At 44.3% G+C, this 15,001-nt stretch overlaps 1 protein-coding gene across 1 annotated transcript in view; it reads right to left on the minus strand.

The window, feature by feature from the left end:
* Positions 1-691: 691 nt before the first annotated feature.
* The window catches only part of KCNV1 (potassium voltage-gated channel modifier subfamily V member 1), a 50,053-nt gene continuing 35,743 nt past the window's right edge, over positions 692-15,001 (minus strand). The window contains exon 2 of the mRNA XM_073590204.1: positions 692-2,301. Within this exon, the coding sequence (XP_073446305.1) occupies positions 1,793-2,301 (509 nt within the window). The 3' untranslated portion in view covers positions 692-1,792. The remainder of the gene's footprint in view (positions 2,302-15,001) is intronic.

Consider the following 15,001-nt stretch of genomic DNA (forward strand, 5'->3'; position numbering starts at 1 on the left):
ACCGTCATTTCAGGCAGGATGTCTGTCTCTGCCTCTAGGTCCTGCCTTCTCCATAGAATTTTAAAAACACCAACTGCCATCTCAGTAATGAGAAAATCTGTATAGATTTTAGCTATGAATTGCGAGTAATCAGTCCAAGAGGAAGAATAAAGCAATTATCTCCATTAACATATCATCTAAAGTTTCTTACTTTCATGTGTACTGTTGATTTACAAAATAAAAATTAAAGCAACGGTTACTCTTTAAAATGTGCTTGTAAAAGAAGCTCTCCTCCTATCAAAATTTGTATTCTCTTAATATATTACAGTTATCATATTACATACCACTGAGTACTTACAATTGCCCATTTTGCCTTTCTACCCAGCTAATTCTTCTTTTCCCTATTAGGTCTGTGACATCACGTGATTAAACACTGACTAGCTGAATCCTTCTAAGTGGAAGAGGGGAATGACAAATGGCGAAACTTCCTATAACCCATTTATCATTCCCCTCTTCCACCACTTAGAAGGATTCAGCTGGTCAGTGTTTAATCAGTGATGTCATAGACCTAATAGGGAAAAGAAGAATTAGCTGGGTAGAAAGGCAAAATGGGCAATTGTAAGTACTCAGTGGTATGTAATATGATAACTGTAATATATTAAGAGAATACAAATTTTGGGTTATAGGAAGTTTCGCACCCAGCAGTTCACCCCCAGGTACATTCCGCCTCCGCACATTTCGCCCCTATCATTTGCCAAATGCTGGGGACGAAATGTGCAGGGGCGAAATGGACTCAGGGGCGAACTGCTGGGGGCGAAACATCCAAATCCTGATAAATGAAGGGACAAGAGGCTTCCTGTTTCTACATAGCAGAGCAGAGAAAAGAGAAGAATTATCCAGGTAGAAAGGCAATATGAGCAATTGTAAGTACACAGTGCTATATAATATGACGATTGCAATATATATTGAGGATAAAAACTTTGATGGGAGGCGGAGGGCTTCTTAAAAAGATGGAGCAGTTGCCCATTGCAATCAGCACTTAGAGGTACTTAAAGAGGTTGTTCACTACTTTTTGATTGATGACCTATCCTTTGGATCACTGCAGGTCCGCGTTTGATCAGATATTTGTATCACGCTCCCCATGTTGAAAACATTGGACTGAACTTGGATGACATCTTAGTGCGGTCCAATTTCCACGCACTGACAGAATGGAGAAGATGGAAGCATTTTTTTCTCCATCTTCTCCACATCTGATAGAATCAGAGACACAGAGTGTCATTTCCATAATTGTCCCGAGTCTCTCGGATGAGAAAATCTACCGTCATCAGCACCTGATCTAACAGTAAGAAAAGGAAGTTCTGTCGAGAGGTCGCTGGATCTGTAGGTCTCCAGGCTTCAGGATATTGTTTCTCTGCACAAAATCTTTTTTTGAAGGAAGTTTTTCATCCTTGGTTTAGAACTTTGGGCAAGTGCTGCAAATCCGGACAGCCACCCCAATGTCGTAGGTAGTCCCCGCTCCTTACTGATGGAGAGATCCATGGTGTTTTCTTGAAGGTTTCTTGAAGGTTCCTTCTTGTATCTCACACCTTGAGCATTGGTTCGCATGACCAGGTACCTGCAGGGCTGGAGGGCGCCTTTAATGTGGCCAGAAGCTGGATTTATCACCATAACAAAAAGTGCAGCATAATAAAATCCCCCAAAAATGAAATGATCGATGCCTGCTACATCTGATCGCAAAAAGCCACATCCAAGTAAAGCTAAATTGTAATTGAGACAAAAAAGGTAAAAAAAACAAACTCAAAACACTCTAGAATTACCAGAATTCATCTCCTCCGCTGCTTCTTGTACTTGCTCGCTCTCGGGTTTTCAGTCGTAACATTTCCATGACACTTTTAGCATAAATGTCCCTTAGGTTTACATTGATATCGGACTCAGTGCTGATGTTTTTCATTAGCTTCTTTAAGGCCTCTCTTTGCCTCAGAGCTGCCTCCTTCATTTTTAATGTGAAGTAACAAGCAGCAAATCGGTCGTTGATAATAGCTATTGGCAACGCTAAAACTAAGATCCCCGATAAAATGCACAAAAACGCCACAATTTTACCAAACGTGGTATCCGGTCTGATATCTCCGTAGCCTACTGTGGTCATGGACGTTGTCGCCCACCACCAGGCGCTGGGGACACTGGTGAAAGTCGTGTCAGGGACGTTATGCTCAACAGCGTATTCCAAGGCGGAAAATATGGAAATGCCCACCGACAAGAAGAGGAGTAGAAGGCCGACTTCTTCATAACACTGAGCGATGGTCATTCCTAAAGACTTTAAACCTGAAATGCGAAAAGACAAAAATAATTAATTATCATAAAAAAAAAAAAATCTAAAAAAACCCCCCAAGGACGCTTTGTATCAAAAATGGAGCTAAACTTGTCCATGGGTTGTGTCTAATATTACATTATAGCTGCATAGAAGTAAATGGTGTTGAGCTGCAATACCACCCATAACCAGTGAACAGGGGTGGCGCTGTTTTTTTAACCATGATCATTAATATTTTATGGTCATATTCTTTATGGTTAGTTTTATCATTGCTTTGGACTGGGTGCTGAGAAATAAGGAGGGTGCCAAAAAGCCTCTCTGTGTTGATCAAAAAAGAGGACACCATAATATAGTGGAATAAAGACTAATTCCTGGAGAGAAGAAATTCTGCATTTGTAATAAGCTGAACTAGAAATATGCATAGCCTTACGTCAAGAGCTTTTTTTTTTTAACTTTTTCTTTCATGCTCTGGTGACTATTGATACATATGTATTTCCTTTTGACCGTGTTCTGCCACAGACCTGCTCCTCTGGGAAGATGCGGAGAATCTTAATAACCGAGCGCCGGTGGCATCAGCGCTGCAATAACAGCCAAGGTTAAAGGACGAACAAACGTATTTCATAATAATTAGTTTCTCACGTTTTTAGGCATCGCTTCTACGTAAGACATAGATGAAGATGCTTTAATTATTCATGTTTGGGGCCAGGAGGAATCTAGTAGGGATTAGACTGAATGTCATTGTGCGTTTATTTTTATTAATATCTTATTGATATTTATTGATGTTATGTGAAAGTTATAGTTTTTCTTAGTTTGAAAAATATTAAACAAAATTACGCTTGAATTTCAGATTTCTAGAAGAATCTTCAACTTTGTAATATATCGTAATGACCAATTTTTCCTCCTTAGGCCGAGGTCACACTTGTGAGAAACTCAATCTCAATACCCGACACTGCCGCCGGCACTCGGGACTGGAGTGTGCGGCTGCATGTATTTTTATGCAGCTGCACACTCCGGTCCCGAGTGCCGGTGGCAGTGCGGGGTATTGAGATGTGAGACTTGTTCCGAGTTTCTCGCAAGTGTTATTTCCAGGTCTATTGCTCGTAGTCTCTAAAATCCTGAAATTCAGTACTGGATCCTGACTCCAAACAATCTCCTCCGTAGTCAGATTGTATTATATCGGTAAAAACTCCTCTTACCCCAGCTGATTGTTCTCTGCCATAATTAAAGGGGTTTTCGCCCAATGAATAAATGGAAGACCTGAATATAAATAAATGAAGACTTCTGAATAACTAATGGATCCTGACTACAGTCTTCTCTGTAGTCAGATCGTACAAATAGGTTACCCTTAGTCTCCCATTAGACAGCGCTATTCTGCTGATTAACTGCTCAACGGGGTATTCCCATTTTCAAGATGCTATCCCAATATGTAATGAGTGAAATAATAATAATAATATCAAATAGCTTCAGTTAGACATGTAGTATAGTTCTTCTGATTCGCTATGTCACTTACCCCATGTGCAGGGCATTGCAGTAGCTCAGGTATCCAAGGTTTTGACCACTCATATAAGTTATTTAGTTGTTACCTAGGCTACTGCAGTGGCCTGCACATGGGGTTATGGACATAGCTAATTAGGAGAACTATAGTATGTGTCTAATTGGAGGATTTTGCTAATATTATTATTATTACACCATCTACATCTTGGAATAGGATATTTGAGCTGTAAATACCCCTGTAAGGTCTGCCTTAAAAATTGATAAAAAATGCAGGCTACAAGTCATTTAATGACAGAAATAGTGTTTCTCTACTTGTACATGTGACAACTTATTCTGTAAAGCAGTTTTACCCATAAAATTCAAAATAAAGTATAAATTATGTATAAAGAACTATAAAAAAAGAAAAAGATCTCGCTAATAGCAGCGAATCCGTATTTGGATCTGGAGCCATTTAGGTGATTTTTCCTGTCAATCCTGTATCGGGATCAGTGATCTATATGTGATCACTTTGGCCCCCACTGAACAGAGTAATGGCGGTCCTGAGTTGCTCTTTTCCATGAACTGCAGCGAGTCTGAATGTAGTGCTCGCATACAAATTGCCTCTTCACTGAAAATCAATGGAACGGACAGAAACGGCAAAAATACAAAATCTTGTACAATCAATGTGAGTCATTGCTCTACAGGAATAGTTTGTGCATTCGTATTATACACGGCTACGCCATTGGTGATGCATTGCAGGACTGAATTGAACGTGCTGAAGGCCAGGTCATATGGGTCGAGTTGTGTATAATATTTCGGCTGTAGCCTAAGGCCTCTTTCACACTTCCGTTTTTTACAATCAGTCACAATCCGCCAGGTTTTGGAAAAAACGGATCCGCAATTTTCTTTTGAGGATCCGTTTTTTTCCCCCATTGAATTTCATTAGTGGCGGATCCTGACGGATTGCTGTCCGTTGCATCCGTTTTTGTGAGGATCCGCCGTGATGTTGCTGTCCGTTTCCATCCTCAAAGATTTTGAAACGGAGCTTGTAACGTTTTTTTTCCCAGCGGATCCTGCAGACACTGAATTAACCCGAAATTCTGTCTGGGTGCCGGAGAAAAGAAAAAAAAATCTCTCTCTCTCTCTCTCTCTCGGCTCATACAAGAGCAGAGAGTCTTCCACTGAACTCAACATGACGGCACTAACAATGATCCTCAGCTTATTACTTCTTATAAATCAGCGCATTGGGCGACAAGTAATTTTCGACCACATCATCGCCTGCTTCACTGATCTGCAACTATGGTATCCTTTATTAGCCATAATATCATATAGGGCTGAGGAATTCTGGGAAAACTTTTTTATTTTTGCATTTTGCGGTTTTGACAATTTTAATCTTATGCCATGCAGGGGCGTAACTAAAATTGTTGCAGAGGTTGCCATCGCAACCGGTCCTGGCAGGTGAGGGGTCCGCCGATGCCAACAAATACTTTAGCTGGATGTGCGTCCTCGGACTCACATTCTGGTGAAGTGTATTGTGGCGCACAGACCAGGTGGGTCAGAGGCCAGCAGCTGACGTCGGCATGCATGTGACTGACGGCGCATGGCAGTGACATCATACGCTCCCGTCGCTTGCACGCTAAAGTCAGCTCACGGCTTCAGAAAAGGACGCGGCATGGCAGGGGAGTGGGGTGAAAGTGAGTGTATTTTTTTTTCTATACATTAATGAACAGCAGCAGAATGGTGGACATGTAGCTGGATGGGGAATATATACCAGGATGGGGCCCAGAAAAAGGGACATCTACCAGGATGAGGTGTATATATACCAGGATGGGACCCAGGAAAAAATACATATATACCAGAATTATGGACATATATACCGGGATGGGGCCAGGATGAGGGACATACAGTGGCATGTAAAGGTTTGTGCACCCCTGGTCAAAATTACTGTTATTGTCAACAGTCAAGCAAGTTGAAATGATCTCTAAAAGGCCTAAAGTTAAACATTACACATTTCCTTTGTATTTTAGGCAAAAAAACAATATTTATGTATTGTAATTTTTTACATTTTAAAAATTACAAAAGGAAAATGGGCTGATGCAAAAGTTTGCGCACCTATGGAGATTTGTGTGCTCATATTACTTTGACCAAGGTTTCCGACGTTAATTAGCCTTTTAGGGTTATGTTTTGTTTACTATCATCATTAGGAAAGACCAGGTAATGCAAATTTCCCAGCTTGTGCCAAAAAACAGCAGCCATACATTCTTCTAAGCAGCGATCTAGCACTCTGAAAATGATGGAGGCCCACAAAACAGGAGAAGGGTATAAGAAGATAGCAAAGGGTTTTCAAGCTGCCCTTTCCTCAGTTTGAAATATAATAAAGAAATGGCAGTTAACAGGAACAGTTGGAGGTCAAGATAAGGTCTGGAAGACCAAGCAAAATTTCAGTGAAAGTTGCTCGTAGGGTTGCTAGTGAGGCAAATCAGAACCCTGCTTGACGGAAAAAGACCTTCATAAAGATTTAGCAGACTCTGGAGTTGTGGTACATTGTTCTTCTGTTCAGAGACACCTGCACAAATATGGCCATCATTGAAGAGTCTTCAGAAAAAAACCTCACCTGCATCCTCACCATAAAATTCAGCATCAGAAGTATGCAAAAGATCATCTAAGCAAGCCTGATGCATCTTAGAAACAAGTTCTATGGACTGATGAGGTTAAAATAGCACTCTTCGGCCACGATGATCAAAGGTATGTGTGGAGAAAAAAGGGCACAGAATTTCAGGAAAGAACATCTCGTAAACCATTAAGCATGGGGGCGGATCAATTATTCTTTGGGGTTGTGTTGCAGCCAATGGCACAGGGAACATTTCACAGGTTGATGGAAGAATGGATTCAATGAAATTTCAACAAATTCTTCATGCAAACATAACACGTCTGTAAGAAAAATGAAGTTGAAAATAGGATGGCTTCTACAAATGGATAATGTTTCTAAATACATGACAAAGTCCACAACAGATGACCTCAAAAGTGACAAGTTGAAGGGTTTACAATGACCCTCACAGTCCCCTGAGATGAAAATCATTGAAAATCTGCGGCTAGATCTCAAAATAAGAGTGCATGCAAGCTATCCAGGAATGTCACAGAACTAGAAGAATTTTTTAAGGAAGAATGGATGAAAATCCATCAAAATAGAATTGAAAAACCCTTGTGTGGCTACAATATATATATATATATATATTGTGAGAATCATGTGGGAATAGTGGATGAGAGCAGGTATATCTCGCCCAGATTCCTTTCCTATGTGGCCTAGTCTGGTCAGTATCGCACCTGCTTACTAATGGATAATGGGAGGTGGATATAAAAGGATGCCAGGTGGTTGTGTGAGTGTCTCAGCCTGGGAACACAGAGAGCCTGTCTGTGTGAGAGACACACGTGAGTGAAAGCAGTGTCCACTGCAACTGTGGTTTGGCTGGATGGGAGAAGCCCGCCAGTTGGTAGTTAGGTTGTCCATTGTTTAGTTAGTGCCGGACAGGCAAGGATTTGTTTTATGTTTTATTTCTTTATGCATTGCTTTCACCATTAATAAACCTGACCCAGTGTCAGTTATACCCGAATCCCAGCGCTGCGCCTGAGTTTCATGCTGAACGCACGTGACCTTTGACCCCAGCAAAGGCGATCCCGGAGTGTTTTATCACATTGTGGTGGAGAATGTGGGCATCACGTTGCAAGCATGAGCATGGAGGACGTGGTGAAAGTGCTGGTACAGTCCACAGCCGTCCAGCAAGAAGCTAATCGGGTGATGATGGCCCAGCTGAAGGAGTTGGTGGACATGACAGCTACCGATCGTTCGCTTCTCCAGCAGGTGGCGCAGCGCCTGGCAAGCCTACATGAGGTTAACCTGGAAGCCGAGTCGAGAGTGATTCACGTGAGTCGGTACTGGCAGAAGATGACGACCGAAGATGACGTCGAGGCATACCTGACCACGTTTGAACGGACGGCGGTGCGAGAAAAATGGCCGAAGGCACGATGGGCCGGCCCGATTGCCCCGTTTCTTTCCGGTGAGGCCCAAAAGGCGCATTATGACTTGGAACCTGAAGCTGCGCAGGACTTTGACAAATTGAAAGCCAAGATCTTGGCCCGGCTGGGAGTGACGACCGCTGTCCGTGCACAGAGAGTGCATCAATGGACTTATCAGCCGGATAAACCACCGCGGTCACAGATGTTCGACCTGATCCACGTGACGAAGAAGTGGCTACAACCCGAGGTGCTGACAGCGCCAGAGATAATCCAGAGAGTCGTCATGGACAAGTACCTGAGAGCTCTACCTCCAGCCCTGAGGAAGTGGGTAAGCCATGGAAATCCTACGACGGCAGATCAACTGGTGGATCTGGTTGAACGTTACTCCGTGGCGGAAGGACTCCGAGACGACGCTACCCCACCTCGTTCTTCATCGTCTCCACGTGGAACCGGTAAGACTGTTCCTGGGAGTAGGGGAGATGGAAAAATCCCTAAGACAGTGGGGGAGGAAAACGGGACTGCCCGCACTGCGAGGCCGAGAGTAACGAACTATGGTCTAAGCAAGGGGCCCGTTAGGTGTTTCCGCTGCCAAGAGATGGGACACATTGTTGCGAACTGTCCGCTCACTACTGAACCCATGCAGTGCGACGTCACAGACTCTAAAAACCGCATGTCTATGGTTGCACGGGTAGTGAGTGTGAATGCTGGTCAAAAGGAGGTGGAAAAACACTTGTGTGATTTAACTGTTGATGGAAAAAATGTGGTGGCATTGTTAGACTCGGGAAGTGTGGTGACTCTGGTGAAGGCCAGTCTGGTGTCAGCCCCGACTGGACCATCAGACAAATTTTCTGTAACGTGTGTGCATGGAGACACCTGTTCGTACCTCACCACAGTCATATGCATCACTACTTCCTATGGGTCTGTGCAACATAAAGTGGGACTCGTCCCGGCGTTATTGCATGATGTTATCCTGGGCCGGGATTTTCCCCACTTCTGGCAATTGTGGGAGAATCAGTTGATACCCCAGGGTAATAATGTACATGATTCGTCTCCCCGGGCGCGTGTGGGTCCCGAACCCCTGGAAGAGGTCTCCCCGGAAGACTCGGGGGAAGAGTCTGCTGGAAATGACCTACAGTTCCCGTTTTCAGTCATGGCGGGTGATACGGAGGAGACCGGGGAAGAGGAGGAGGCCGACAGCCGTCCACCTCCCCGTTTGCCGGATTTAGAAGTTCAGAAAGATGACTTCTAAAGCGAGCAAATAAAGGATCCTACCCTTTCTCAGGCTAGGACAAATGTAAAAGTGATAAATGGGGTACCCGTAGAACCTGGCTCTAGGCTGGCATATCCTTACATGGTTCTGGAGAATGATTTACTCTATCAGATAGAGAAAAAGGGGGAAGACACGGTGCAACTATTAGTCGTGCCAAAACCCTACCGGCGGCAGGTGCTAGACCTGGCCCACGGACATGTGATGGGAGGTCACCTGGGTGTCCAGAAAACCACCGAAAGGATATTACACTGTTTTGTTTGGCCCGGCATGCATCACGATGTTCGTGTATATTGTGAGTCTTGTCCTGACTGCCAAGCCTCTGCACCTAAGCCCCGGTTTTGTAGCCCTTTGGTACCCCTACCTATTATTGAAGTCCCGTTTGAGAGGATTGGGATGGATTTAGTTGGGCCCCTTCCACGGTCTGCACGTGGACACCAAGACGATTGCCAAGGAACTGGTGCATGTGTTTAGTCGGGTCGGTATACCAAAACAGATACTAACCGACCAGGGGACCCCCTTTATGTCCAGGGTAATGAAGGAGCTCTGCCGATTGTTACAAATCGAACCGTTACGCACATCCGTGTATCACCCTCAAACAGACGGGTTGGTCGAACGGTTCAATAAAACTCTGAAGCAGATGCTGAGAAAGGCGATAGACAAGGATGAGAAGAACTGGGACTATTTACTTCCGTATTTGCTTTTTGCCATTAAGGAAGTGCCCCAGTCTTCCACGGGGTTCTCGCCTTTCGAGTTATTGTACGCCCGACGTCCTCGCGGACTGTTAGACGTTGCAAAAGAAACCTGGGAGGGTCAGGTAACTCCGTTTAAAACGGTGATAGATCACGTCACACAAATGCAGGACCGTATTGCGGCTGTTATGCCTATCGTCAAAGAACACATGATGCAGGCTTAAAGAGCCCAAAAAAGAATCTATGATAGGGGCGCCAAGATCCGTACGTTTGCACCCGGAGATAGGGTGTTGATCCTGGTCCCCACGGTGGACAGTAAGTTCCTGGCAAAGTGGCAGGGCCCCTTTGAGATTAAGGAAAGAGTTGGTGAAGTAAACTACAAAGTATACCAGGCAGGTAAACGGAAACCTGAACAGATTTATCATGTAAATCTGATAAAACCCTGGAAACATCGGTCTGCCTTGTCAGCGGAGCTGGCCCGTCCCGTCTGCTCGCATACCGTACCGGAGGTACGGGTTGCAGAGACTCTGCCGGAGCGGCAAAAGACTGAGATCAGGCAGTTTCTACTTCACAACCAAAAGTTTTTCTCAGAAAAACCCGGGCAGACTACGCTAATGAAACATGAGGTCGTAACGGAACCTGGTGTCACTGTTCACGTGAAACCCTACAGAATTCCGGAAGCGCGCCGTGAAGCCGTTTCCCGAGAAGTGAAGGCAATGTTAGAGTTAGGTGTCATTGAGGAATCGCACAGTGCTTGGTCCAGCCCGATTGTGTTAATTCCTAAACCAGACGGCACAATCCGGTTCTGTAATGACTTCAGGAAGCTGAATGCGGTCTCAAAATTTGATGCATATCCTATGCCCCGGGTCGACGAGTTAATAGATCGGTTAGGAAAAGCCCGGTATATTACGACCCTAGACCTAACAAAGGGGTATTGGCAGATCCCTTTGGCAGAGGCTGCCAGAGAAAAGACGGCATTTGCTACGCCGGAAGGTCTATTTCAGTATGTGTATATGCCGTTTGGACTGCACGGAGCACCGGCGACCTTCCAGAGACTGATGGATCGAGTCCTGAGGCCGCATAGGCAGTACGCTTCGGCCTATTTGGATGACATTGTCATTTACAGCTTGGACTGGGAGACTCATCTCCAGAAAGTACAAGCTGTGATTGACGACCTGTGGGAGGCAGGTCTAACCGCGAACCCCAAGAAATGTCATATCGGGCTAGAAGAAGCCCGGTATTTGGGGTATGTAATTGGGAGGGGTGTTGTTAAACCCCAGGTTGATAAGATTCAGGCGGTTCAGGACTGGCCACAACCTGTCAACAAGAAGCAGGTGCAAGCCTTCCTGGGGATCGCCGGCTATTATCGCCGGTTCATACCCAATTTTGCAGCCATCGCTACCCCCCTGACGGATCTTACAAAAGGGAAAGACTCCGTCATGATTAAATGGAGTTTAGCGGCTGAAGAAGCCTTCCATGGCCTAAAACGGGCACTTTGCTCTCAGCCCCTACTGGTGACTCCGGACTTCCGCAGCGAGTTTGTGGTACAAACGGATGCCTCTGATACCGGTATCGGGGCCGTACTCTCACAAGTGAGGGACGGAGTGGAACACCCAGTCCTCTATCTCAGCAGGAAGCTGAATAAACACGAGCAAAGGTATGCAGTCGTAGAAAAAGAGTGCCTCGCCATTAAGTGGGCTCTAGAGGCCCTCAAATATTACCTGGTGGGCCGAAAGTTCAGGCTGATCACTGACCATGCCCCTCTCAAGTGGATGCACTTGAACAAGGAACGGAATAGCCCGGTGACCCGGTGGTTCCTTGCCCTGCAGGCCTACACTTTTACGGTGGAGCACCGCCCAGGGGTACAGATGGGGAATGCAGATGCCCTGTCCCGAGTGCACTGTTTGGCGGGTGTCATTGCTCGACCGGAGTGGTCTGAGCAGAGGGGGGGATATGTGAGAATCATGTGGGAATAGTGGATGAGGGCAGGTATATCTCGCCCAGATTCCTTTCCTATGTGGCCTAGTCTGGTCAGTATCGTACCTGCTTACTAATGGATAATGGGAGGTGGATATAAAAGGATGCCAGGTGGTTGTGTGAATGTCTCAGCCTGGGAACACAGAGAGCCTGTCTGTGTGAGAGACACACGTGAGTGAAAGCAGTGTCCACTGCAACTGTGGTTTGGCTGGATGGGAGAAGCCCGCCAGTTGGTAGTTAGGTGGTACCTTGTTTAGTTAGTGCCGGACAGGCAAGGATTTGTTTTATGTTTTATTTCTTTATGCATTGCTTTCACCATTAATAAACCTGACCCAGGGTCAGTTATACCCGAATCCCAGCTCTGCGCCTGAGTTTCATGCTGAACGCACGTGACCTTTGACCCCAGCAAAGCCGATCCCGGAGTGTTTTATCACAATATATACACTGTTCAAAAAAATAGAGGGAACTCTATTTCATTTGCAACAGGCTGTTTGTGTTCCCTTTACTTTTTTGAGCAGTGTATATATATATATATATATATATATATACACACATATCTACATATATATATCTATCAGGATGGTTGTGGGATAGGGTCAAAATCTTGCACCGGAACCCATCAGACTCTAGTTATGCAACTGATTCCATGTCTTTATGAATCTTATGATGAAGAATTTTAGTGGCAAGGAATGTTTCAACAATAGGTACCAGAGACAGACGAGAGAAGAGCACTCAACTTCCTTTCTAATGAAGTTATTCAGGAAGTCAGGCTTCAGAAACACCCATTTATCAGATGTTATCTGTTAGGAAAGCTTCGGGCAGCCATATATTTTTGCAACAGAAAAAATGTTATATTGCATACTATATATTGTAATGAATGACTTGCAATGAATATATGGATTGTTTAGGTTTCTAGAGCAGCAGATGGGCTCCAAGCAGGGAATTTGCTTCTGTAAGAGGCTTGCGGATTGGCCCATTATGGCACTCTGTAAGAGAGTTATGCAGCAACAGTGACAAACTTCATTCTGGGGTTAACCAACTTAAAGGAGATGTCCAATATGTTTACCCCCAGTACAATAATAACACTTATACACGAGGTCAATATTGTTGGTACCCCTCGTTTAATGACAGCAAAACCCACAATAGTCACAGAAATAACTTGAATCTGACAAAAGTAATAATAAATAAAAAATCTATGAAAATAAACAAATGAAAGTCAAACATTGCTTTTCAACCATGCTTCCACGGAATTAAAAAAAAAAAAATAAAACTCATGAAATAGGCCTGGACAGAAGTGATGGTACCCCTGAAAATAATGTGACAAAAGGGACATGTTACATCGCGGTGTGTCCACTAATTACCATCACAGGTGTCTACAATCTTGGAATCAGTGAGTGGCCTGTATAGAGGGCTACATATACTCACTGTGCTGTTTGGTGACATGGTGTGTATCACACTCAACATGGACCAGAGGAAGCGAAGGAAAGAGTTGTCTCAGGGGATTAGAAAGAAAATTATAGACAAACAAGTTAAAGGTAAAAGTTATGAGACCATCTCCAAGCAGCTTGATGTTCCTGTGACTACAGTTGCACATATTAATCAGAAATTTAAGCTCCATGGGACTTTAGCCAACCTCCCTGGACGTGGCCGCAGGAGGAAAATTGATGACAAATCAAAAAGACGGATAATACAAAAATACAAGTGGTAACAAAAGAGCCCAGAAAAACCCCTAAACAGATTAAAGGTGAACTTCAAGCTCAAGGAACATAAGTGTCAGATCGCACAATCCATCACTGTATGAGCCAAAGTGGACTTAATGGGAGACAACCAAGGAGGGCACCATTGTTGAAAAAAAATTATAAAAAAGCCAGACTGGAATTTGCCAAACTACATGTTGACAAGCCACAAAGCTTCTGGGAGAATATCCTATGGATAGATGAGACAAAACTGGAACTTTTGGCAAGGCACATCAGCTCTATGTTCACAGACAGAAAAATGAAGCATATCAAGAAAAGAACACTGTCCCAACTGTGAAACATGGATGAGGCTTGTTATGTTCTGGGGCTGCTTTGCTGCAACTGGCACAGGGTGTTTAGAATCTGTGCAGGGTACAGTGAAATCTCAAGACTATCAAGGGATTCTAGAGAGAAATGTGCTGCCCAGTGACAGAAATCTTGGTCTGAGTCACAGGTCATGGGTCTTGCAACAGTATAATGACCCAAAACACACAACTAATACATCCAAGAATGGCTAAGAGGAAAACACTGGACTATTCTGAAGCGGCGTTCTATGAGCCCTGACCTAAATCCTATTGAGCATCTTTGGAAAGAGCTGAAACATGACATCTGAAAAAGGCAACCTTCAAACACGAGACAACTGGAGCAGTTTGCTCTTGAGGAGTGGGCTAAAATACCTGTTGAGAGGTGCAGAAGTCTCAATGACAGTTACAGGAATCGTTTGATTGCAGTGATTGCCTCAAAAGGTTGTACAAGAAAATGCTAAGCTAAGGGTACCATCATTTCTGTCCAGGCCTATTTCATGAGTTTTATTTTTTACCTCTGGTGCTGCTCCAGTGGTGTTGGCACTTGCTCTCCCAGGACTCTCATGACATAATATTCCCTGGGGCCAATCAGTGTTGGCTTCACTGTCCCTTTCTTTAAACAAATCAAGACATCGAGACAACCTGAGAGCTGCTGCTGCCCTCTCATTTCATCCAAATGTCAATTATGTTCCATAGGAGAGTGAAGCCAGCGATTATTGCCTGCAGTGATCGCATGACATAATAATGTGAGTACTGGGACAGGCAGTGCCAACACTGCTGGAACAGCGCTGGCACTGGAGGTGAGTTTAAGTGTTATTATTTTACTGAGGGAAAACATTGTGATCCAGAAGGGGTTGTCCGAGTAGTGAAAACCATTTAACTTTTACCAGAGAGGACCCAAACCTTTAAGAGTAGCCCTGTGAGCTCTGTTGTTCCCAGAACACCAGTTTATATTTTAGTTACTGTTGTTTCTGAATTTTTTTTGTAGCATCAACTCCTTTGGTCAGCACTGGATAGAGTTATTTCTGTCTCAGCTGGGAAAGGCAAAAATGGAAAAACATTTAATGGTTACAGGTAATAACACTTAGCTTGGCGGTTGCGGTCTGTGGCATACGGCTTATTGTTACAGGGTTTAATGCACAGCTTTGTGGTTAAAACCATTGATCTTCAGTTTGGCCAGACCAGGGGCAACTACGACTCGTGGATCACATCTGGCCCTTTGGACCTCTCTGACCTTTCCCGGCGCCTGC

The sequence above is a fragment of the Dendrobates tinctorius genome, unplaced genomic scaffold (assembly GCF_039654945.1).
Source record: "Dendrobates tinctorius isolate UK_male_01 unplaced genomic scaffold, ASM3965494v1 ptg000116l, whole genome shotgun sequence".
Classification (NCBI taxonomy): Eukaryota; Metazoa; Chordata; class Amphibia; order Anura; family Dendrobatidae; genus Dendrobates; species Dendrobates tinctorius.